At 48.0% G+C, this 27219-nt stretch overlaps 1 protein-coding gene across 2 annotated transcripts in view; it reads left to right on the plus strand.

The window, feature by feature from the left end:
- LOC135056746 (inactive heparanase-2-like) overlaps positions 1–27219 on the plus strand; it is a 211569-nt gene that overhangs the window by 66547 nt on the left and 117803 nt on the right. For both annotated transcript variants that reach the window (XM_063962283.1, XM_063962282.1), the window contains exons 5-6: positions 3713–3806; positions 5982–6088. In XM_063962283.1, coding sequence (XP_063818353.1) covers positions 3713–3806; positions 5982–6088 — 201 coding nt within the window. The remainder of the gene's footprint in view (positions 1–3712; positions 3807–5981; positions 6089–27219) is intronic.

A 27219-nucleotide genomic window follows, 5' to 3' on the forward strand; every position in this document is an offset into this window, starting at 1 on the left:
TGCATACGCATTCGCAGTTAGTATCTGATCGCCCGCTGTGCGAAAACACACAGCAGCGATCAAATCTGAATCATCCCCATAGATACTGACATACGTATTTTTATTAGCTCTTTATTATAGCGCTGTCAATAAATGATCAACATTATTTAATAGTCATTTATATAGCGCACACATATTCCACGGTATGTTTGTTAATACAATTCATTTTAAGACTGAGTGGTAAATTTAGTAGCCTGTAACAGACAGTCTGCCTGATGTATTAAAGGGCCAATCATCTAAAAGCTAAAACCAATCTGGTTTTGCCTTTTAAATGATTGCCCCTTTAAAACAACAGTTTCATTGGAACATTTGTGTTGGAAGCGATAGTCAATAACAGTAGGAAATTTCATTTAGAACATTTATAATTCTTCCATATATAGTAATATATATGCTGCAAGGTAGTGTTCCCAAACTTTCTTCAGTATCAGCATTTATTTCACGGCACCCCTAGGCCAACATTTTCTTACTGAGAAATTCAGAAAAATTATTAGGGGAACCAATCAGCATTGACTTAACATTTATAATTTGCATACTATAAAAATATACAGAGCAGCTGATTGGTTGCCATGGGCAACTTCTCCACTGGCTCACTTCTCCACTTTGATCACTGCTTAGTACATGTCCCCCTAAGTAAGTTACGCTAACCTGTCATCCTCAGATTCACTTATGTAGTGGTAGACAGTGTTGCTCTCCTGTTTGTCCACATATTTTAGGATTAGCAGCCACCAGCACTAGTTTTGACTTTTACATTGACCATATATAATTTTATTTGGTCTTGGGCCATCAACTCGTGCCACACCTATAAGTGCACCACTGCACCCAGCTTGGGAACCACTACTGTCTGTAAGGGGATATATAAGTATAGGTTACACCATGTGTTTTTTTGTATTGCTTTAATTGAACAGGTCCCTCTGTGACCTTATATTGGTAGGTACATGGGCTCAGTCCTCTTGGTTTACACTTTTATGACCTCAGAAACAGCAATATGGCTAGTTTAGAAATTTTAAATGTCCAACTTCTTTTTAAGAAGGTCCACTGAAAACACTGCAGGGTTTATTTGTTAAGCTGAGAATGGAGAAATCAGAAATGTCTCCATTGCTCATTTATTTAGTGTCGCTTAGCACTTAATGCAATTTATTAAGCGACGAAAGCTTTTCCTTTTTCATTGCTTAGTAGTGTCATCTTGAGAAGGCATTATATATTATTATTATTATTATTATTATTATTATCTATTATTTATAAGTTGCCACCAAGTATCAGTAGCACCGTACAGAAAATATTACAACAGCATAAACAAATAATATAATAGAAAAAAAAAGCGGTGTTCCAAAATCAAACAGCGACATAAATTATACAAAAAAATACCATATACCGTAACTGACAATTTAACCTTTTACCAACAGCATTTGGCTGCTGGCACCAAGGAGAATACTTTGGCATATACAGTATGGCGTGTAATCTGTATCGCTGTGCTAAGCGCTAATTAATAACAATAGACCCTTTCATTTGCATAATTTCAATATAATATAGCCGGATTGGCCATCTTTTTCTAAAACTAGTATATCCAAGCAAGCTGTAGTAATGGACCTAATTCAGCATGGGTTGTAGTTGTGCGAAAAAATGTTTAACTACAACCCTTTATACTGACATGCGGGGGGACGCCCAGCACAGGGCAAAAATGCGAGCGCATCGCTAAACAGCAATCTGCTTGCATGATTAAGGTTGCCCCGGAGGGGCCACCATCTTTTTGCTCGCAGCGGCTGCGTGACGTCACGCAGCCGCTGCGGCCCACCCCACAAATGGTCCAGACACGCCTGCATTCTCCAGACCATACCCCCCAAATGGTGCATCGATGCCCACAAAACAGAGCATTGATGCCTCCTCACCGCCCCCCCCCCCCCCCCCCCCACCACCACCACCACAGGACTTAGACTGCAATCGCATGCGATCTCAGTTTTAGACCTTGCACATGCGCTCACCTGCACACGCGCATGCGCACATGTGATGAAATAACCTAAGAGCTATTTCGGCACATTAGCGTGCTACGCTGAATCAGGACCAAAGTATATAGGGGCCTATTTATCACCATCCGCATCCAGGATGCGGATGACAGGTGATAAAATCGCCCAAACTCGCACTGCGATAATTTATTACATCGCAGGGATGTATCAATTATCACATGCAGGAACAGAGCTTGCGGTCAAGCTCTGTCCCCGTGATGCCTCTTCGCAGCAGCATCGGGGTATTTTTCGTAAAAAATACCCTGATGTCCTGCTGCGCATGTGTCGCCCCTACCAACATCACCGCTACCGCCGCCACCTGGTCGACCCCCCCCCCCCCCCGTCGCGACTACCCATGCGCGTCGCGGACTTCCCCAAGAAGGATAATATACTCACCTGTCCAGGGAGCCGGTCCGCGCTGCTTCAGGAGGCTGCCGGGCGCCGGGTCCTTCTGCTGCGCTGTGCCCCCCAGTGCTGTAAAGTGCGCTGCCGTTTTGCAGCGTCACTTTACTGCACCGGGGTCACATTGCAGCATATGGGGGACCCGGCGCCCCGCAGCGCTCACCGGAGCAGCGGACACCGGCTCCCTGGACAGGTGAGTATGTTTTAGTGTTTTTTTACCTTTTTTTTTTTACACTGTGATCAGCTTGTATGTCCATCGGACACACGGAGCTGATCACTGCAGCCGGGTCCCGCTCAGCTTTCTCTGCCACTGGGCAAAAGGGTGCACATCGCAGTGTTGCCCTGTGAACTCGCCAGCCTGAGCTAGCGAGATTATCACAGGGCACACTGCGGTATTTTTTCACATTTTTTTTTTTAGTAAATTTGGCCATATAACATTTCCCATTATAAGTGAAAAAATGGTTTTGAGCAGTTTTTCATGAAAACTGCTCCAAATGCCCTTTAATACATTTAGGTGATACTAAAATTACATGAAAAGGGTGTGAAAACACACCCTTTTTCACATTATTTTAGTAAAAATAATGTTAATAAATAGACCCCATAGAATTAATTCTGATGTACAATAAACTGTTTATAACTTGTTCCAGGGGCCGGTTTGGGAATCCCAAGTCTCACTATTTTCCATTGTATGAAACTGTTATTTAAAAAGCATGTTTCTAAAATGGACATACAGTACATGTCATTAAATAAAATCCTCAGTACTTCAGTAAATTAATGTCTGTCTTTAAATACGGTATCTATAATCCTTTTCTAGTTCTCAAGCTACATGTTTTACTTGGTCCATTGGTGTTTTTCCTTAAAGCCTCCCAAAGAAGTAGCGAAGCCTTGCTCTCACACTTCTGGGAAAGCACAAACTGGGCAGCGATACTTCAACATGGCAGATTTCAGTTCAGGTCCAGTGAAAATATTATTGCAGTTATAAAATCCCCACACAGCTGAGCTAGTAGCAAGCTGCAACTGGTATTGTTATTACATTTTATTTCTTGCTCATATATTTATCTGTGGTTGGCCACCAGCGTTGCCTCCCGTGGCCTCTGGCTCCCCTCTACTCCTTTCTCAAGAACGCAAACTGACTTCTCACACGTAGGTGTAGTGCAAGCGCAGATTCTGGTATGCACTTATATTTACACATAAAATACAAAAACTGAAAGCAAGCCTACTGAGAATACGGTCAAGCCATTCACATCACATATTTTTATTTTTATTTGTAGTTATAACATTGACGGACGAGTGGGCAAAGCTATGGACTTTATGAAAACGCGACTGCTGGATGCGCTGTCTGACCAGATCCGAAAAATTCAGAAAGTGAGTTTTCAGTTTAGAGATGATAAAATTCTGTTTACAACTATCCCATCAACCAATGGGTAGATGCACATAGGATAACAAGGGGAAAATTGTGCAAAACATAGATGGGGAATCTGGCGCAATAAAGTGGTGGGATTACTGGACTAGGGTAAAGAAAATGTGTCCATTGGTGTCGTTCTGCTCCAAAAACTGTGGCGGGTAGCATACATAAACCCATATATAGTTACATTTATGTGTGTGTGTCTGGAATGTGACCTGGAAGCAGTGCCGACAGTAAGGTGGTACGGGGTGGTACGGAGTACCATTAAGAAATATGGTGGTGGTACCGCTGGGGCATAATTTATAAGGGGCATTTTTGTAAAATGGTGTCAGTGGCATAACTGTGTGTGGCATAATATGTAATAGGCATTACGGTGTGTGGTATAATATGTAATAGGCATTACGGTGTGTGGCATAATGTGTAATGGGCATTACGGTGTGTGACATAATGTGTAATAGGCATTATGGTGTGTGGTATAATGTGTAATGGGCATTACGGTGTGGGGCATAATGTGTAATAAGCATTACGGTGTGTGGCATAATGTGTAATGGGCATTACGGTGTGTGGCATAATGTGTAATGGGCATTACGGTGTGTGATATAATGTGTAATAGGCATTATGGTGTGTGGTATAATGTGTAATGGGCATTACGGTGTGGGGCATAATGTGTAATAAGCATTACGGTGTGTGGCATAATGTGTAATGGGCATTACGGTGTGTGGTATAATATGTAATAGGCATTACGGTGTGTGGCATAATGTGTAATGGGCATTACGGTGTGTGACATAATGTGTAATAGGCATTATGGTGTGTGGCATGATGTGTAATGGGCATTACTGTGTGTGGCATAATGTGTAATGGGGATTACGGTGTGTGACATAATGTGTAATAGGCATTATGGTGTGTGGCATAATGTGTAATGGGCATTACGGTGTGTGGCATACTGTTTAATGGTCATTACGGTGTGTGGTATAATATGTAATAGGCATTACGGTGTGTGGCATAATGTGAAATGGGCATTACGGTGTGTGACATAATGTGTAATAGGCATTATGGTGTGTGGCATAATGTGTAATGGGCATTACGGTGTGTGGCATACTGTTTAATGGTCATTACGGTGTTTGGCATAATGTGTAAGGGGCATTATGGTGTGTGGCATAATGTGGACATGTCCCTATTGTCATGTAGCCACTCCCCTAGTTTTGTGTGACCACGCCCCTCATGACACATGACCATGACCATTTTTACTATCAGTACCACTAAGAAAAAATATATACTTGCACCACTGCCTGGAAGTGGCTAGCAGTATTTATTTGCACCAACCATTTGGATGACTACCAGCCATTACCAGTCCTTGGTGTCTACTCCTCAGTATTGAAAAAAAAAATGGTTACCACTTATTTCGGAAGTGCGGGAAGGTGGGTTCCGTCAGCATTATGTGTTTATAAAAGATAGTAAGAACACTCTGGATCTCAATAACCAAGGCATGGTAAAAACAAATGCTCCTTGGCGAGGTCACTTACCCAGATTTGTGCTAGTCCCCATAGATTTCTGCCAGAGTTCATTTGAAAGAGGGTGACGTTTGCAAAGAAGCAAAAAATTGCACATGATTTAGGTGGCCTGGGGGCTCTCCAGCAATGTACGGCGTACGGAGACGAGTGCGTTTGGTTTTGTGGAGGAGTGCAGACATGACACAAGATGGGTGGAGAGAGTGCATATTTATGGCCACTGTAAGCTTTCTGGTCATGACCACAGCCTGTTCTACTCTGTCAACCATCGCCACTCCCTCCCCGCCCCCAAACAGCTGCATACTGTCAATCGACTGACGTCTGCAGCCGTACTACGCCCGATGATGCAGGACTTGCACTACACATGCACAGTATGGATCCGGCGCATGCACAATGTGCTGAAAAATTGTAACTTGCGTCCAACTGTGTCTTGCAATTGGACCTGAATCCCCCCCATCAATGTTTCAGGTTGCCCATCACGGTTTTACAATGTACTACAAATATGAGAGTGAGAATATGATTGCCAGTTTTCCTCCCTTTCTACACGGTGACTTGTAGAACCGTTTCCATGAATGTCCACCTTGTTTTATTTGATGTTATAAAATAGAAGCTATGTTTTTTATATAGGTGGTGAACATGCACAGCCCAGGGAAGAAGGTATGGCTCGGAGGAGTGGGTGCACCGTGGTCTAGAGGCACAAACAACTTATCAGACACATATGCAGCAGGATTCCTGTGAGTACATATGTTACCTTCCCTTCTGTAAAATAACTCTTCTACTTTCCTACAAGCAAAACTTAAACTGACATCCAGAGAAGCATAGGAACGCTCAACTCCAGCGTCGGACCTCCGGTGGACCCCACTGTCTGAGGGCCCACCCCCTCCTCTAGGTATCAGGATCCAGACTGTGCACTTGAATTATACATCATAAATATGTTACATTATACTGCACAAGACTGTGGTTATTTTCTACAGTGCATTGTTGTTTTTAATTTGGTATATTGTCATACATGCACAAGCAGTATTTACATTACTATACAGTGTATACTGACAATTTATATAGGGGCTCAGACCATGTACACTCTAACGTGTGGCCAGCCCCCTCAGGAGGCTAGCCACACCCCTAGGTATGGGCCCTTATCACTGCATTCCCCTTTAGGCCCTTCATGTCCCAGTCCGACACTGCTCACCTTCCCTCAATCTATAGTAAATCTTTTCTCTCTCGAGCAACGGATGTATCTGTAATTGACTCTGGGCCCTATCCTGCTTTGTAAAGTAGGAAAGAGCAAGTTACTGAGCACCAGGATAAACCATGTTGCAATGCTAGGGGAGCAAATACATACAATTTTTTCCCATGTGGAGTAAATACTTGCATGTAGCCCACAAATACTAGATGCTTTATTTTTACACTGCAATTTAGATTTCAGTTTGTACACACCTCTCTCAAATCTAACTTTCTCTGCACATTGTAATATTCCGCACATGGGCCCTCATTCCGAGTTGTTCGCTCGCTAGCTGCTTTTCTCTATCGTCCTAAGTGGATGCTGGGGTTCCTGAAAGGACCATGGGGAATAGCGGCTCCGCAGGAGACAGGGCACAAAAAAGTAAAGCTTTTACCAGATCAGGTGGTGTGCACTGGCTCCTCCCCCTATGACCCTCCTCCAGACTCCAGTTAGATTTTGTGCCCGAACGAGAAGGGTGCAATCTAGGTGGCTCTCCTAAAGAGCTGCTTAGAGAAAGTTTAGCTTAGGTTTTTTACTTTACAGTGAGTCCTGCTGGCAACAGGATCACTGCAACGAGGGACTTAGGGGAGAAGTAGTGAACTCACCTGCGTGCAGAGTGGATTTGCTGCTTGGCTACTGGACACTAGCTCCAGAGGGACGATCACAGGTACAGCCTGGATGGTCACCGGAGCCGCGCCGCCGGCCCCCTTGCAGACGCTGAAGAGAGAAGAGGTCCAAAATCGGCGGCTGAAGACTCCTGAGTCTTCATAAAGGTAGCGCACAGCACTGCAGCTGTGCGCCATTTTCCTCTCAGCACACTTCACACAACAGTCACTGAGGGTGCAGAGCGCTGGGGGGGGCGCTCTGAGAGGCAAATAAAAACCTTATTAGAGGCAAAAAATACCTCACATATAGCCCACAGAGGCTATATGGAGATATTTAACCCCTGCCTAACTTCAAAAATAGCGGGAGACGAGCCCGCCGTAAAAGGGGCGGGGCCTATCTCCTCAGCACACAGCGCCATTTTCTCTCACAGAAAAGCTGGAGAGAAGGCTCCCAGGCTCTCCCCTGCACTGCACTACAGAAACAGGGTTAAAACAGAGAGGGGGGGCACTGATTTTGGCGATATTGTATATATATAAAAGATGCTATAAGGGAGAAACACTTATATAAGGTTGTCCCTATATAATTATAGCGTTTTTGGTGTGTGCTGGCAGACTCTCCCTCTGTCTCCCCAAAGGGCTAGTGGGTCCTGTCCTCTGTCAGAGCATTCCCGGTGTGTGTGCTGTGTGTCGGTACGTGTGTGTCGACATGTATGAGGACGATGTTGGTGAGGAGGCGGAGAAATTGCCTGTAATGGTGATGTCACTCTCTAGGGAGTCGACACCGGAATGGATGGCTTATTTAGAGAATTACGTGAGAATGTCAACACGCTGCAAGGTCGGTTGACGACATGAGACGGCCGACAATCTATTAGGACCGGTCCAGGCGTCTCAGAAACACCGTCAGGGGTTTTAAAAACGCCCATTTACCTCAGTCGGTCGACACAGACACAGACACGGACACTGAATACAGTGTCGACGGTGAATAAACAAACGTATTTCTCATTAGGGCCACACGTTAAGGGCAATGAAGGAGGTGTTACGTGTTTCTGATACTACAAGTACCACAAGAAAGGGTATTATGTGGGAGTGGAAAAAACTACCTGTAGTTTTTCCTGAATCAGATAAAATAAAATGAAGTGTGTGATGATGCGTAGGGTTACCCCGATAGCAAATATTGGCGTTATACCCTTTCCCGCCAGAAATTAGGGTACGTTGGGAAACACCCCTTAGGGTGATAAGGCGCTCACACGCTTATCAAGTGGCGTTACCGTCTCCAGATACGGCCGCCCTCAAGGAGCCAGCTGATAGGAAGCTGGAAAAAATATCCTAAAAAGTATATACACACATACGGTGGTTATACTGCGACCAGCGATCGCCATCAGCCTGGAGATGCAGTGCTGGGTTGGCTTGGTCGGATTCCCTGACTGAAAATATTTTATTCATGTAGAGCATTTAATAGGATGCATTCTATATATATGTATGTGAGATGCACAGAGGGATATTTGCTCTCTGGCATCAAGATAAGTGCGTTGTCCATATCTCCCAGAAGATGTCAGGGACACGACAGTGGTCAGGTGATACAGATCCCATACGGCAGATGGAAGTATTGCTGTATAAAGGGAAGGAGTTATTTGGGGGTCGGTCCATCGGACCTGGGGACCACAGCAACAGCTGGGAAATCCAACCTTTTTTACCCCAAGTTACATCTCAGCTAAAAAAGACACCGTCTTTTCAGCCTCAATCTTTCCTTTCCCATGAGGGCATGCAGGCAAAAGGCCAGTCATATCTGCCCAGACATAGAGGTAAGGGAAGTAGACTGCAGCAGGCAGCCCTTTCCCAGGAAAAGAAGCCCTCCACCGCGTCTGCCAAGTCCTCAGCATGACGCTGGGGCCGTGCAAGCGGACTCAAGGTGGGGGGGTAGTCTCAAGAGTCTCAGGGCGCAGTGGGATCACTCGCAAGTTGACCCCTAGATCGTACGAGTATTATCCCAGGGGTAAAGATTGGAGAGTCGAGACATCTTCTCCTCGCAGGTTCCTGAAGTCTGCTTTACCAACGGCTCCCTCCGACAGGGAGGCAGCATTGGAAACAATTCACAAGCTGTATATCCAGCAGGTGATAATCAAAGTACCCCTCCTACGACAAGGAAAAGGGTATTATTTTTCCACACTATATTGTGGTACTGAAGCCAGACGGCTTGGTGACACATAGTCTAAATCTAAAATGTTTTGAACACTTACATAAAAGGTTCAAATCGAGATAAAGTCACTCAGAGCAGTGATAGCGAACCGGAAAAAAGGGGACTATATGGTGTCCCTGGACATCAAGGATTACCTCCATGTCCAAATTTTGTCCTTCTCATCAAGGGTACCTCTGGTTCGTGGTACAGAACTGTCAATATCAGTTTCAGACGATGCCGTTTGAATTATCCACGGCACCCCGGGCCTTTTTACCAAGGTAATGGCCGAAAAGATGTTTCTTCAAAGAAAAAAGGCATCTAAATTATCCCTTACTTGCACGACCTAAAAAGGGCAAGTTCCAGAGAACAGTTGGAGGTCGGAAGAGCACTATCTAAAGTAGTTCTTCGACGGCACGACTGGATTCTAAATATTCCAAGAATCGCAGCTGTTTTCCGACGATACGTCTGCTGTTCCTAGGGATGATTCTGGACACGGTTCAGAAAAAGGTTTTTCTTCCCGAGGAAAAAGCCAAGGAGTTATCCGACCTGTCAGGAACCTCCTAAAACCAGGAAAGGTGTCTGTACATCAATGCACAAGAGTCCTGGGAAAAATGGTGGCTTTTTACGAAGCAATTCCATTCGGCAGATTCCATGCAAGAATTTTCCAAAGGGATCTGTTGGACAAATGGTCAGGGTCGCATCCTCAGATGCACCTGCGAATAACCCTGTCGCCAAGGACAAGGGTATATCTTCTGTGGTGGTTGCAAAAGGCTCATCTATTGGAGGGCCGCAGATTCGGCATACAGGATTTGATCCTGGTGACCACGGACGCCAGCCTGAGAGGTTGGGGAGCAGTCACACAAGGAAGAAACTTCCAGGGGGTATGGACGAACCTGGAAAAGTCTCTTCACATAAACATTCTGGTACTAAGAGCAATCTAAAATGCTCTAAGCCAGGCGGAACCACTCCTGCAAGGAAAACCGGTGTTGATTCAGTCGGACAACATCACGGCGGTCGCCCATGTAAACAGACAGGGCGGCACAAGAAGCAGGAGTGCAATGGCAGAAGCTGCCAAGATTCTTCGCTGGGCGGAGAATCACGTAATAGCACTGTCAGCAGTGTTCTTCCCGGGCGTGGACAACTGGGAAGCAGACTTCCTCAGCAGACACGATATTCACCCGGGAGAGGGGGGTCTTCATCCAGAAGTCTTCCACATGCTAATAAACTGTTGGGAAAGACCAATGGTAGACATGATGGCGTCTCGCCTCAACAAGAAACTGGACAAGTATTGCGCCAGGTCAAGAGATCCACAGGCAATAGCTGTGGACGCACTGGTAACACCTTGGGTGTACAAATCAGTATATGTGTTTCCTCCTCTGCCTCTCATACCAAAGGTATTGAAGATTATACGGTGAGGAGGAGTAAGAACAATACTAGTGGCTCCGGATTGGCCAAGAAGGACTTGGTACCCGGAACTTCAAGAGTTGGTCACGGACGACCCGTGCCCTCTACTTCTGAGAAGGGACCTGCTACAACAGGGTCCCTGTCTCTTTCAAGACTTACCGCGGCTGCGTTTGACGGCATGGCGGTTGAACGCCAGATCCTAAAAGGGAAAGGCATTCCAGAAGAAGTCATTCCTACCTTGATTAAGGCAAGGAAGGAAGTCACCGCGAAACATTATCACCGCATTTGGCGAAAATATGTCGCGTGGTGCGAGGATCGGAGTGTTCCGACGGAGGAATTTCAACTGGGTCGTTTCCTACATTTCCTACAATCAGGATTGTCTATGGGTCTCAAATTGAGATCTATTAAGGTTCAAATTTCGGCCCTGTCAATATTCTTCCAAAAAGAATTGGCCTCAGTTCCTGAGGTACAGACTTTTGTTAAAGGAGTACTGCATATACAGCCTCCTGTGGTGCCTCCGGTGGCACCGTGGGATCTAAATGTAGTTTTAGATTTCCTCAAATCCCATTGGTTTGAACCATTGAAAAAGGTGGATTTTAAATATCTCACATGGAAAGTGACTATGTTACTGGCCCTGGCTTCCGCCAGGAGAGTATCTGAATTGGCGGCTTTATCTTATAAAAGCCCTTATCTAATCTTCCATTCGGATAGGGCAGAACTGAGGACTCGTCCGCATTTTCTCCCTAAGGTGGTATCAGCGTTTCACCTGAACCAACCTATTGTGGTGCCTGCGGCCACTGGCGACTTGGAGGACTCCAAGTTGTTGGACGTTGTCAGAGCCTTAAAAATATACATTTCAAGGACGGCTGAAGTCAGAAAATCTGACTCGCTGTTGATACTATATGCACCCAACAAGTTGGGTGCCCCTGCTTCTAAGCAGACGATTGCTCGTTGGATTTGTAACACAATTCAACTTGCTCATTCTGTGGCAGGCCTGCCACAGCCTAAATCTGTTAAGGCCCATTCCACAAGGAAGGTGGGCTCATCTTGGGCGGCTGCCCGAGGGGTCTCGGCATTACAATTCTGTCGAGCAGCTACGTGGTCGGGGGAAAACACGTTTGTAAAATTCTACAAATTTGATACCCTGGCAAAAGAGGACTTGGAATTCTCTCATTCGGTGCTGCAGAGTCATCCGCACTCTCCCGCCCGTTTGGGAGCTTTGGTATAATCCCCATGGTCCTTTCAGGAACCCCAGCATCCACTTAGGACGATAGAGAAAATAAGAATTTACTTACCGATAATTCTATTTCTCGGAGTCCGTAGTGGATGCTGGGCGCCCATCCCAAGTGCGGATTATCTGCAATACTGTACATAGTTATTGTTAACAAATTCGGGTTATATTGTTAAGGAGCCATCTTTAAGAGGCTCTTTCTGTTATCATACTGTTAACTGGGTTTAGATCACAAGTTGTACGGTGTGATTGGTGTGGCTGGTATGAGTCTTACCCGGGATTCAAATTGCCTCCCTTATTGTGTACGCTCGTCCGGGCACAGTACCTAACTGGAGTCTGGAGGAGGGTCATAGGGGGAGGAGCCAGTGCACACCACCTGATCTGGTAAAAGCTTTACTTTTTTGTGCCCTGTCTCCTGCGGAGCCGCTATTCCCCATGGTCCTTTCAGGAACCCCAGCATCCACTACGGACTCCGAGAAATAGAATTATCGGTAAGTAAATTCTTATTTTAGCAGTGTGATAGCCCACTAGTATTAGGTATGCAAGATCTGCAGTCACTGTGTATAGTACATCACCCTTACCTTGCCCCGGCTTGTCATGGGTTCAGGCACAGTTACCAGAGGGTCCCCTGAAGAATCAGGTCTTTAACTACAAGTACATTGTGGGTGTGGACTACAGGTGTCGGTGCAGCGCATAAAGAATTGGGCGCCAGGCCATCTCAGATAAACAGCATAAAGTTTATTTAAACATCAAACCGGGAGATTGCAGGGATAACTTGTGAACACTCCTCCAGCACAAAGCATAAGTTACAGTGGATCACACATCAGGGCACCTCCTCCAGCGCATCGCTTAGTCGCAGCGGCATATACATGGCAAACAGCATTACGTACCAGGGCATTCTGTGACCAGTAGTGCTACACATCAGGTGACCGTCTCTCTCTCTCTTACTTAGCGAGGATTCTTTTCCTTGGGGGCGCTTACTCACGCCGCGTGGCTTCCGACCACTTCACCCAGATACCTCTTGAGACTCACACCATTAGCACACTTTTCTCCTGGCATCACCCTTTCACTGGATTCTACATACTGCTGCTCTTACACTGCGATGTCTCCCTCTGTCATCAAGTGCTTTGCTGTGGCTGGCATCACTCCCCACCTAAACATGTGGGGAGCCCTCACTGGGGCTACATCTTTCTGGCTAAATTCACATTACTGTCTGCTCACTCTCCTCACTGACTGTCCTCTCCTAGGCTGCTGCAGGACAACCTTTTTATAACCCTGCATTCCCAGGTACACATTCTATCTGGGATTTCCCGCTCTGTGTTTCCCGCTCTCAGTTTCCCGCTCTGAGTCTGCAAATGAGTGAGTCATGCCCTTTGCATTTTGCAGACTAATCTGTATAGCTATGAGCTGTGCTGTTAACTCCTTCTGTGCTGCAAGCCGTAGGCTGCTGGCACAGTGCTATGCAACTCCAGCAAACATTTTACTTTTATTAAAGTCATGCTGGCACCTGTAGTGCCACAGTTGATTTGGGCTGCAGTTTCAGGGTATCACAGCAGCATTGCACACGCTAGGCCACCGCCCTCTGGGAGTGTATCTTAGCATAGCAGAATTGCGAACGAAAGATTAGCAGAACTGCTACTAAATAATTCTTTGCAGTTTCAGCTCCAGACCTACTCCTAGATTGCGATCAGCTGGGTCCGTTTAGTTCCTGGATTGACGTCACAAACACGCCCTGCGTTCGGCCAGCCACTCCCCCATTTCTCCAGACACTCCCACATTTTTCCCTGACACGCCTGCGTTTTTTAGCCAACACCGTGAAAACGCTGAGTCCCTTGCCTGTCAATCATTTACCGAACAGCAGTGCGACTGAAAAGCGTCGTACGAACACCAGCAAATCTACTAAGTTTTGTGTTAAATAACTTAGCGCATGCGCTCTGCGTACCATGCGCAGTTAGCAACAAATCGCAGCATAGCGAAAATCGGCAACGAGCGAACAACTCGGAATGACCACCATGAAGTGCAGCATGGTTTTGCCCAGGTGCACAGGGTTCCGGTATAAAAGATAGATAGTGTCTAGTTAGACAGTCAATAGATAGACTGTTACGTTCTTGGTGCTCTGAACAAAGAGGTATTGCGTAGAAAGTCCAGAGCACAAGAACGTGACGCTGAAATAATGACAAGGTGTAATAATAGCCCCTAGCAGCCTACCTCCGTTGTTTCACCCGCGTGGTCAGTTTACGCCTGCGAGACTATGGTTTCTTGGGCCCACGGCAGCCGCATTTGAAGGGCGGATTATGTCTGCTTAACTCCGATGCCCCCAGGTCTTAATGTGAAACAAGGCGTAAACCGAGACGGGATGATAACAAGGGGACCTCTAACTAAACCAAACAGAGAGCTAGAAGCTACAAAGAGACATAAAACTAAACGTATATGCGGCACAGCCGCCAGGATAAACAACAAAGGAAATGCTGTCCACACGCCGACACAATACTGTTGTGTACCGGCGGTGACAGCATATGCAGAACCCTCTGCAAAACACCAGTAACAAATATAACTAAAGAATACAGCGGCCTAGGCCGACGGACGCGGCAAAGCCGCTACTCACGAAACTGGTACAAATACTGGCAAACGGACAGGAACCCCCAATGTAGCAGACACAGGCTCTTAGAACTGGAGGACAGGCAGAATCCCAAACGACAGACCGGTGGACACCAAGAAGCCACAGGACTTCTGGACAGGAACGCTTCACGGCAGAACACTGGATCAGACACTGGAACAGACACTGGAACAGACACTGGAACAAGGCTGGAAACAGCTAGACAGAAGCTGCTAGACAGAAGCTCAGAAACTCAGGAACTAGCTCAGAACTATCACCGGCGTCTGTGTATTGCACTGAGCCAGAATATAACAGAGAGCCCTAATTAATTATGTTGTGCAGCTGCCCTGTTGCACGACTCCAAACTGACAAGATGCAATTAACAGACAGGTGAGGCCAAACACATGGAAACAGGCTGCAATTACACAGACTCACCACCGGCAGCAAACAAGAATCTTCTAAACCAGAGCAAAGGGAAATCCCGGCCTGCAAGAGAACTACAACATAAAATACATAAACGGAAAACAGGAATGAACCACTACCTGTGGTTCATAACAGTACCCTCTCCTTAAGGGTGGGCTCCGGACACCCCATGACACCCACGGGGAACAGAAACAGAAGTATAACATAAAATACATAACCAAAATGCAAAACAGGAATGAGCCGTGGCTCATAACATAGACACCATATGTTAGACAGATATTAGGTCGACAGGGTCAAAAGGTCGACAGGGTCAAAAGTCGACATGAAAATGTTGACATAAAAAAGGTCGACAGGTCAAAAGGTCGTCGTGAAAATGGTCGACATGAAAAAGGTAGACACCATGTTTTTTTTGCATTTTTGTGGTTTGTGTGGATAGTTTTGTCATCTGGGACCCCCAATTGTAGAAAGGCATACCCTCGCAGGGCTCGCTTCGCTCGCCACGCTTCGGGCACGGTGGCTCGCTGCGCTCACCACAAGGTTTATGACCAACCACAGGCGTGCGCAGAGACTGACTGGCGGGTGCCGCTCCGGACTTCCCCCCCTCCACGGCATTATAGTGTTCTCTCACCTCCCCTGTCCTGGATATAAACTGCTCACCTGGGCGGCCCAGGTGAGCGGACCAGGTGAGCAGTCTATATCCAGGACAGGGGAGGTGAGAGATCACTATAATGCCGTGGAGGGGGGGGAAGTCCGGAGCGGCACCCTCCAGTCAGTCTCTGCGCACGCCTGTGTGACCAACTCTATGCCGACATGCAGTGGCGTAACTAGAAATTTTTCTCCCCCAAGCCAAAAAATCCTTCGGCGCCCCCCCCCCCCCATACACCCCGTAATTGCCTGCGGCGCGCGCTGGCAAAAAGGGTGTGTGGCTTTGTCGAAATGGGCGTGGCTTTGCGTGGAGGGCGTGGCATTGCAGGAAAAGACTACCTTATACCCCAGTTTTGCAACCTGCACGCCCAGACGTTGGCCACCACAGGAAAGAAAAATAATCCTGATTCATGCCCCTTACATTATTTGTCATTTTTCCTCCTTATAGTAATGCCCAGTATACATTATTCCACATACTGCAATGGCCCTTAGACATTATTCCACACACAATCAGTGATCGCGCTGAGCCAAAAAAAAAGTGGGTCCCAGGGACCCTTCACTTTTAAAAATTGGGGTCCTACCGGTCTTTTTCTGGGTCCCATCGGAATGAAGGTTCTTATTAATTTTAATCTTGTTTGGACACTACAAAAGTGTTGCAAGATGGGGGGGATGGGGTGACAATGCTGCTGGGCTGTGTAGCATGCAGGACACCCTGCACCAGAGCTGTAACTAGACATTTTGGTGCCCTTAGGCAGAAAGTGAATTGGTGTTAGACCACTCAGACCAAAAAGCACAGGTAGTGCGCGCCGTAGGCGCGCTGCAAAATTTTAGGGGCATGGCTTCATAGGGAAAGGGCGTGGCCACATAATAGTGTCAATTCACATTACACCACACAGTAGTGGCGCTTATACACATTGCACCAGGTAGAACCTCCTATGCACACTGATCCAGGTAGATCACGTCATACACTTTGCTCCAGGTACAGCACGTCATACACTTTGCACCAGGTACAGCACGTCATACACTTTGCACCAGGTACAGCACGTCATACACTTTGCACCAGGTAGAGCACGTTATCATACACATTGCCGCTAGGTAGAGCACGTTATCATACACAGTGCGCCAGGTAGAACACGTTATACACACTGCGCCAGGTAGAGCACGTTATCATACACATTGCGCCAGGTAGAGCATGTTATCATACACATTGCCGCTAGGTAGAGCAAGTTATCATACACATTGCATCAGGTAGAGCATGTTATCATACACATTGCCGCTAGGTAGAGCAAGTTATCATACACATTGCCGCTAGGTAGAGCAAGTTATCATACACATTGCGTCAGGTAGAACACGTTATTATACACATTGCGCCAGGTAGAGCACGTTATTATACACAATGCGCCTGGTAGAGCACGTTATCAGCCACATTGCGCCAGGTAGAACACGTTATTATACACAATGCGCCTGGTAGAGCACATTATCATACACATTGCGCCAGGTAGAACACGTTATTATACACAATGCGCCTGGTAGAGCACGTTATAATACACATTGCACTAGGTAGAGCACGTTATCATACACATTGCGCCAGGTAGAACACGTTATCATACACATTGCGCCAGGTAGAACACGTTATCATACACATTGCGCCAGGTAGAGCACGTTATCATACACATTGCGCCAGGTAGAACACGTTATTATACACAATGCGCCTGGTAGAGCACGTTATAATACACATTGCACTAGGTAGAACACGTTATTATACACAATGCGCCTGGTAGAGCACGTTATTATACACATTGCACTAGGTAGAGCACGTTACCATACACATTGCGCCTGGTAGAGCACGTTATTATACACATTGCACCAGGTAGAGCACGTTATCATACACATTGCGCCAGGTAGAACACGTTATCATACACATTGCGCCAGGTAGAACACGTTATCATACACATTGCGCCAGGTAGAATACGTTATCATACACATTGCGCCAGGTAGAGCACATTATCATACACATTGCGCCAGGTAGAACACGTTATTATACACATTGCGCCAGGTAGAACACGTTATTATACACATTGCGCCAGGTAGAACACGTTATTATACACAATGCGCCTGGTAGAGCACTGAGGCACATTGCAGTAACCACTCACTTATCACCTCCAGTTGCACGAAGGGGCCGTTTGACACAAGTGGTTCCGCCCCCAGCAGCAACTCACTGACACTCACCATTTTTTCTGACAGCACAGTGCAGTGAGTGCACTGGCACAAGTAGCCAGCCTGCGCCTGTAGTAGCCGCAGCCTGGAGGAGCTCTATGTGAAATCGCAAGCAGAGGCTGTTCTCTGGCAAGAAGGAGCTCGTCCAATCGCTTCCCCTGACGGGCTGGCCACTGCTAAATATACCGATAATCAGTTCCAACTGTGTCAAAGTAGTGGAGCCCCAGGTGCAATGGGAAAGTCAGTGTCACTGCACAGTTGTACTGATATACTGGTATATTTAGCAGTGGCCAGCCCGTCAGGGGAAGCGATCGGAGGAGCTCCTTCTTGCCAGCCTCTGCTTGCGATTTCACAGATAGCTCCTTCATGCTGCGGCGCCGGCTGGCTACTTGTGCCAGTGCACTCACTGCACTGTGCAGTCAGAAAAAAGGTGTCAGTGAGGCCCTGACACTCTGAGCGGCCTCACATTGCACACACGGAGCTTGCAGCCCCCGGACATCCCGCATCTGCACCAGCTACTCCAGGTGAAGCGGGGCGATGCAGCACTGTCTACTGCTTACCTACAGCGGGAGCTGCGCAGCCCGGACGGCTCCTGCTGGAAGGTAGTTGTCGGGTCTCGGTGGGGCGTTGAGCGGGTCCCGGGTAGGGGGGTTGGCGGCGGGCAGATTCGGAGCTGTACTCCCAGTCGCAGAGGAGGGTGCTGGCGGCAGAGCGGCAGTGGAGCCGGATGAGCGGGGCCAGTCTGTCAGCCCTGCAGCACAGATTCATGTGCTGGCGGGGAGCAGGATTCAAAGCGGGAGATGCTGCAGGCTGTGATTGGATGGAGACTACAGGAGGTGATTGGCCGAGGAAACAGCCAGTCACCTCCTGCATTCCGCTGACAGGCTTAACACATGCAAACACATATTCAGATGAGCGCGTCCTGTGGGACCCGCTCATCTTCTAAATGTGAGTCCCGGGCGGCTGTTTCTGGGTAAAATACGCGCCATGGCGCGTTTTTGCGATCACTGACAATAATGCACATGACACAATATGCACACACCGTAATGCCCCCTACACATTATGCCACACACCGTAATGCCCCCGACACATTATGCCACACACCGTAATGCCCCCGACACATTATGCCACACACCGTAATGCCTGTGACACATTATGACAGGAATCGCAATGCCAGTTATACATTATGCTACACACTGCAATGCCCCTGATACATTATAGCACACACAATGTCTGTGACACAGTATGACACACACCACAATGATCCTGAGACATTATACCACATACCACAATGCCCGTGATATAGTATACAACACACCGTAATGCCTGATACATTATGACACACACCGCAATGTCCGTGATACATTATGCCACACACCGTAATGCCCATTACACATTAAGTTCTACAGTAAGGCTTCCAATTACTTTTAAATTACCTCCTCGTTGCCAGGGGTTTCATGCTCTTGGTTCCATGCACGGTGCCAGGGGTTTTCATGCTCAGGGTGTCATGCTCGTTGCCAGGGGTTTCATGCACTGGGTGTCCTGCTCGTTGCTAGGGGGTAGTGCTTGTTGCTAGGGCCGTGCTCCCAGTGCCACATATGCTCCCAGTGCCAGATATTCCCCCACAGTGCCAGGTATATGCACCCAGTGCCAGATATTCCCCCACAGTGCCAGGTATATGCCCCCCCCCCCCAGTGCCAGATATTCCCCCACAGTGCCTGCTTCCCCCCCAGTGCCAGATATTCCCCCCCAGTGCCAGGTATATGCCCCCAGTGCCAGATATCCCCCCCTCCAGTGCCAGGTATATGCCCCCAGTGCCAGGTATATGACCCCCCAGTGCCAGATATTCCCCCCCCCCAGTGCCAGGTATATGCCCCCAGTGCCAGATATTCCCCCACAGTGCCAGGCATATGCCCCCAGTGCCAGATATTCCCTCCCAGTGCCTGCTTCCCCCCCCAGTGCCAGGTATATGCCCCCCCAGTCACGGGTATATGCCCCCAGTGCCAGGTATATGCCCCCCAGTGCCAGGTATATTCCCCCAGTGCCAGGTATATGCCCCCCCAGTGCCAGGTATATGCCCCCAGTGCCAGGTATATGCCCCCCCAGTGCCAGATATTCTCCCAGTGCCAGATATTCCCCCCCAGTGCCAGGTATATGCCCCCAGTGCCAGGTATATGCCCCCAGTACCCAGTACATGCCCCCCCAGTGTCAGTTATATGCCCCCAGTGCCAGGTATATGCCCCCAGTGCCAGATATTCCCCCCCAGTGCCTGCTTCCCCCCCAGTGCCAGGTATATGCCCCCAGTGCCGGGTATATGCCCCCCCAGTGCCAGGTATATGCCCCCAGTGCCGGGTATATGCCCCCCCAGTGCCGGGTATATGCCCCCAGTGCCAGGTACATGCCCCCAGTGCCAGATATTCCCCCCTAGTGCCTGCTTCCCCCCCAGTGCCAGGTATATGCCTCCAGTGCCGGGTATATGCCCCCCCAGTGCCAGGTATATGCCCCCCAGTGCCGGGTATATGCCCCCAGTGCCAGGTACATGCCCCCAGTGCCGGGTATATGCCCCCCAGTGCCAGGTATATGCCCCCAGTGCCAGGTACATGCCCCCAGTGCCAGGTACATGCCCTCAGTGCCAGGTATATGCCCCCCCAGTGCCAGGTATATGTCCCCAGTGCCTGCTCCTCCGGCCCCCCCCCCTATGTGTTGGAGGGACACGAGCGCATCGCGCGTCTCTCCTGTGTCCCTCCTGGCTCTCCCCCAGCTGTCTAATAAAGGAAGTGCCGTTCGTGAGCCAATCAGAGCTCACGAACGGCACTTGCTTCCTTAGACCGGCCGGGGGAGAGCCAGGAGGGACACAGGAGAGACGCGCGATGCGCTCGTGTCCCTCCAACACATGGGGGGGGGGAGAGCCGGGGGAGCAGGCACCGCAGCAAGGAGGGAGAGGAGATCGCAGATTGACATGCGGACGAGCCCGCATGTCAATCTGTTCTAAATCAGTGGCGCCCCCGCAGCCCCTCGCCCCCAAGCCACCGCGAGGACTGCGGGGGCAGTAGTTACGCCACTGCCGACATGGATAGAGAAAGTATGAAATAGTCCAAAAACATGTTACATAAAAAAAAATATTTGGCTATCTTTTCTATGTCGACCATTTTCATGTTGACCTTTTGACCATGTCGACCTAATGTCTGTCTAACATATGGTGTCTATCTATTGACTGTCTAACTAGACACTATCTATCAAACCGATACAGGTGCACAGTTACCTGCTCTTTCGTACTTGATTCCCAAATCAGAATTAGGCCCCCTGATCGCTAGCAAATGACACGTGTTAAAACAATGTATCAACGTGGCTTCTTTATCATTTCCTCCTTTCGTTACATGATGGTAATTGGTGTATCTCAGTTTGAATTGCTCATTTAATTTGCTGAAGGTATTTACTGAATGCAAGCACTGATTTGGACCCACTGTACACGTCCGTTTCACCAAATGCACTTACTTTACTGTACATACCCGGCCAGGTGCATGTTTTCACATTTTGCAGAGGAGCAGCAGTTTGCATATTGAGAGGAGAGGATGTAATTTTACAGGGCAAGATTATTGTACTGAAAGAAATGGATGAGAGGGCACATATTCAGGGGTGTTTTTTGCATGCAATCAAATTCCAACTCCACATCCCCACAAATGGATGGTCAGTTCTGTACTAGCTCAGAGCCAGCAGAGGTAGGGCATCCTCTTAATTTTAATGATACATGCGATCTCCCAGCGCTGCCCCTGCCGCGTCAGCAGCAGCGTCACCAACCCGGCAATATGCCGAGTTGGTAAGCGCTGTGGGAAAGGGGGCTGTAGCATGGGTCGCAGCCGTGTCAGGTTCCCGGCTGCGACCCGTGCTACAGGTGGAAAAGGGGTATAGGTGATCTGTAGAATACAATGGAGTGAGAACACTCATTAAGTAAATAGAATACTGAGCTGCAGTATAGCCTTGAGCCATGTTAATAAACCTGATTCTAGCAATATATTAATCTTTCTCTATCGTCCTAGTGGATGCTGGGGTTCCTGAAAGGACCATGGGGAATAGCGGCTCCGCAGGAGACAGGGCACAAAAAGTAAAGCTTTAGGATCAGGTGGTGTGCACTGGCTCCTCCCCCTATGACCCTCCTCCAAGCCAGTTAGATTTTTGTGCCCGGCCGAGAAGGGTGCAATCTAGGTGGCTCTCCTAAAGAGCTGCTTAGGAAAGTTTAGCTTAGGTTTTTTATTTTACAGTGAGTCCTGCTGGCAACAGGATCACTGCAACGAGGGACTTAGGGGAGAAGAAGTGAACTCACCTGCGTGCAGGATGGATTGGCTTCTTGGCTACTGGACATCAGCTCCAGAGGGACGATCACAGGTACAGCCTGGATGGTCACCGGAGCCTTGCCGCCGGCCCCCTTGCAGATGCTGAAGTAAGAAGAGGTCCAGAATCGGCGGCAGAAGACTCCTCAGTCTTCTAAAGGTAGCGCACAGCACTGCAGCTGTGCGCCATTTTCCTCTCAGCACACTTCACACGGCAGTCACTGAGGGTGCAGGGCGCTGGGAGGGGGGCGCCCTGGGAGGCAAATGAATACCTAATTTGGCTAAAAATACCTCACATATAGCCTCCGGAGGCTATATGGAGATATTTAACCCCTGCCAGAATCCGTTAAGAGCGGGAGACGAGGCCGCCAAAAAAGGGGCGGGGCCTATCTCCTCAGCACACAGCGCCATTTTCCCTCACAGAAAGGCTGGAGGGAAGGCTCCCAGGCTCTCCCCTGCACTGCACTACAGAAACAGGGTTAAAACAGAGAGGGGGGGGCACTAATTTGGCGATATGCTTATATATATATTAAGATGCTATAAGGGAAAACACTTATATAAGGTTGTCCCTATATAATTATAGCGTTTTGGTGTGTGCTGGCAAACTCTCCCTCTGTCTCTCCAAAGGGCTAGTGGGTCCTGTCCTCTATCAGAGCATTCCCTGTGTGTGTGCTGTGTGTCGGTACGTGTGTGTCGACAGGTAGGAGGACGATGTTGGTGAGGAGGCGGAGCAATTGCCTGTAATGGTGATGTCACTCTCTAGGGAGTCGACACCGGAATGTATGGCTTATTTAGGAAATTACGTGATAATGTCAACACGCTGCAAGGTCGGTTGACGACATGAGACGGCCGACAAACAATTAGTACGGTCCAGACGTCTCAAAAACACCGTCAAGGGTTGTAAAACGCCCGTTTACTTTAGTCGGTCGACACAGACACAGACAGGGACACTGAATCCAGTGTCGACGGTGAATAAACAAACGTATTCCTTATTAGGGCCACACGTTAAAGGCAATGAAGGAGGTGTTACGTATTTCTGATACTACAAGTACCACAAAAGAGGGTATTATGTGGGATGTGAAAAAACTACCATAGTTTTTCCTGAATCAGATAAATTAAATAAAGTGTGTGATGATGCGTGGGTTCCCCCCGATAGAAAATTATGGGCGGTATACCCTTTCCCGCCAGAAGTTAGGGCGCGTTGGGAAACACCCTTTAAGGTGGATAAGGCGCTCACACGCTTATCAAAACAAGTGGCGGTACCGTCTATAGATAGGGCCGTCCTCAAGGACCAGCTGACAAGGCTGGAAAATATAATAAAAAGTATATACACACATACTGGTGTTATACTGCGGCCAGCGATCGCCTCAGCCTGGATGTGCAGAGCTAGGGTGGCTTGGTCGGATTCCCTGACTAAAAATATTGATACCCTTGACAGGGACAGTATTTTATTGACTATAGAGCATTTCTATATATGCGAGATGCACAGAGGGATATTTGCACTCTGGCATCATGAATAAACGCGATGTCCATAACTGCCAGAAGATGTTATGGACACGACAGTGGTCAGGTGATGCAGATTCCAAACGGCACAGTATGGCCGTATACAGGAAGAGGACTTGTTTGGGGTCGGTCCATCGGACCTGGTGGTCACGGCAACTGCTGGAAAATCCACCGTTTTTTACCCTAAGTCACATCTCTGCAGAAAAAGACACCGTCTTTTCAGCCTCAGTCCTCTCGTCCCTATAAGATCATATCTGCCCAGGGATAGAGGAAAGGGAAGAAGACTGCAGCAGGCAGCCCATTCCCAGGAACAGAAGCGTTCCACCGCGTCTGACAAGTTCTCAGCATGGCGCTGAGACCGTACAGGACCCCTGGATCCTACAAGTAGTATCCCGGGGGTACAGATGGGAATGTCGAGACGTTTCCCCTTCGCAGGCTCCTGAAGTCTGCTTTACCAAGTCTCCCTCCGACAAGGAGGTAGTATAGGAAAAAATTCACAAGCTGTATTCCCAGCAGGTGATAATTAAATTACCCCTCCTACTACAGAAAAGGGGTATTATTCCACACTATATTGTGGTACTGAAGCCAGAAGGCTAGGTGAGACTTATTCTAAAAAAAATTTTTTGAACACTTACAAAGGTTCAAATTAAGATGAAGTCACTCAGAGCAGTGATAACGAACCAGGAATAAGGGGACTATATAGTGTCCCGGGACATCAGGGATGCTTACCTCTATGTCCCAAATTTGCCCTTCTCACTAAGGGTACCTCAGGTTCGTGGTGCAGAACTGTCACTATCAGTTTCAGACGCTGCCGTTTGGATTGTCCACGGCACCCTGGGATCTTTACCAAGGTAATGGCCGAGATGATGATTCTTCTTCGAAGAAAAGGCGTCTTAATTATCCCTTACTTGGACGATCTCCTGATAGGGGCATAGTCCAGGGAACAGTTGGAGGTCGGAGTAGCACTATCTCGGATACTGCTACAATCAGCACGGGTGGATTCTAAATATTCCAAAATCGCAGCTGATCCCGACGACACGTCTGCTGTGCCTAGGGATGATTCTGGACACAGTCCAGAAAAAGGTGTTTCTCCCGGAAGAGAAAGCCAGGGAGTTATCCGAGCAAGTCAGGAACCTCCTAAAAACAGTGCATCATTGCACAAGGGTCCTGGTAAAAATGGTGGCTTCCTACGAAGCAATTCCATTCGGCAGATTTCACGTAAGAACTTTTCAGTGGGATCTGCTGGACAAATGGTCCGGATCGCATCTTCAGATGCATCAGCGGATAACCCAATATCCAAGGACAAGGGTGTCTCTCCTGTGGTGGTTATAGAGTGCTCATCTTCTAGAGGGCAGCAGATTCGGCATTCAGGATTGGATGCTGGTAACCACGGAGCCCAGCCTGAGAGGCTGGGGAGCAGTCACACAAGGAAAAAATTTCCAGGGAGTGTGATCAAGTATGGAGACTTTTCTCCACATAAATATACTGGAGCTAAGGGTAAATTTATAATGCTCTAAGCTTAGCAAGACCTCTGCTTCAAGGTCAGCCGGTATTGATCCAGTGGGAAAAACATCACGGCAGTCGCCCACGTAAACAGACAGGGCGACACAAGAAGCAGGAGGGCAATGGCAGAAACTGCAAGGACTTTTCGCTGGGCGGAAAATCATGTGATAACACTGTCAGCAGTTTTTCATCCCGGGAATGGAAACTGGGAAGCAGACTTCCTCAGCACGACCTCCACCCAGGAGAGTGGAAACTTCATTGAGAAGTTTTTTCCACATGATTGTAAACCGTTGGGAAATACCAAAGGTGGACATGATGGCGTCCCGTCTGAACAAAAAACGGGACAGGTATTGCGCCAGGTCAAGAGACCCTCAGGCAATAGATGTGGACGTTCTGGTAACACCGTGGGTGTACCAGTCGGTGTATGTGTTCCCTCCTCTGCTTCTCATACCTAAGGTGCTGAGAATTATAAGACGTAGAGGAGTAAGAACTATACTCATGGCTCCGGATTGGCCAAGAAGGACTTGGTACCCGGAACTTCAAGAGATGCTTACAGAGGTCTTATGGCCTCTGCCGCTAAGAAGGGACTTGCTTCAGCAAGTACCATGTCTGTTCCAAGACTTACCGCAGCTGCGTTTGTCGGCATGGCGATGGAAAGCCGGATCCTAAGGGAAAAAAGGCATTCCGGAAGAGGTCATTCCTACCCTGGTCAAAGCCAGAAAGGAGGTGACCGCACAACATTATCACCACGTGTGGCGGAAATATGTTGCGTGGTGTGAGGCCAGGAAGGCCCACAAAGAAATTTCAACTCGGTCGTTTCCTGCATTTCCTGAAAACAGGAGTGTCTATGGGCCTCAAATTGGGGTCCATTAAGGTTCAAATTCGGCCCTGTAAATTTTCTTCCAGAAAGAATTGGCTTCAGTTCCTGAAGTCCAGAAGTTTGTCAAGGGAGTATTGCATATACAAACCCCTTTTTTGTGCCTCCAGTGGCACTGTGGGATCTCAACGTAGTTCTGGGATTCCTCAAATCACATTGGTTTAAAACCAGTCAAATATGTGGATTTGAAGCATCTCACATAAAAAGTGACCATGCTCTTGGCCCTGGCCTGGACCAGGCGAGTGTCAAATTGGTGGTTTTTTCTCAAAAAAGCCCATATCTGTTTGTCCATTCGGACAGGGCAGAGCTGCGGACTCGTCCCCAGTTCTCTCCCTAAGGTGGTGTCAGTGTTTCACCTGAACCAGCTTATTGTGGTGCCTTGCACCTACTAGGGACTTGGAGGACTCCAAGTTGCTAGGAGTTGTCAGGGCCCTGAAAATATGTTCCAGGACAGCTGGAGTCAGAAAATCTGACTCGCTGTTTATGCTGTATGCACCCAACAAGTTGGGTGCGCCTGCTTCTAAGCAGGCGATTGCTCGTTGGATTTGTAACACAATTCAACTTGCACATTCTGAGGCAGGCCTGCCACAGTCTAAATCGGTTAAGGCCCATTCCACAAGGAAGGTGGGCTCATCTTGGGCGGCTGCCCGAGAGGTCTCGGCATTACAACTCTGCCGAGCAGCTACGTGGTCAGGGGAGAACACGTTTGTAAAATTCTACAAATTTGATATCCTGGCAAAAGAGGACCTGGAGTTCTCTCATTCGGTGCTGCAGAGTCATCCGCACTCTCCCGCCCGTTTGGGAGCTTTGGTATAATCCCCATGGTCCTTTCAGGAACCCCAGCATCCACTAGGACGATAGAGAAAATAAGAATTTACTTACCGATAATTCTATTTCTCGGAGTCCGTAGTGGATGCTGGGCGCCCATCCCAAGTGCGGATTATCTGCAATACTTGTACATAGTTACAAAAATCGGGTTATTATTGTTGTGAGCCATCTTTTCAGAGGCTCCGCTGTTATCATACTGTTAACTGGGTTTAGATCACAAGTTGTACGGTGTGATTGGTGTGGCTGGTATGAGTCTTACCCGGGATTCAAAATTCCTCCCTTATTGTGTACGCTCGTCCGGGCACAG

The sequence above is a fragment of the Pseudophryne corroboree genome, chromosome 3, assembly GCF_028390025.1.
Source record: "Pseudophryne corroboree isolate aPseCor3 chromosome 3, aPseCor3.hap2, whole genome shotgun sequence".
Classification (NCBI taxonomy): Eukaryota; Metazoa; Chordata; class Amphibia; order Anura; family Myobatrachidae; genus Pseudophryne; species Pseudophryne corroboree.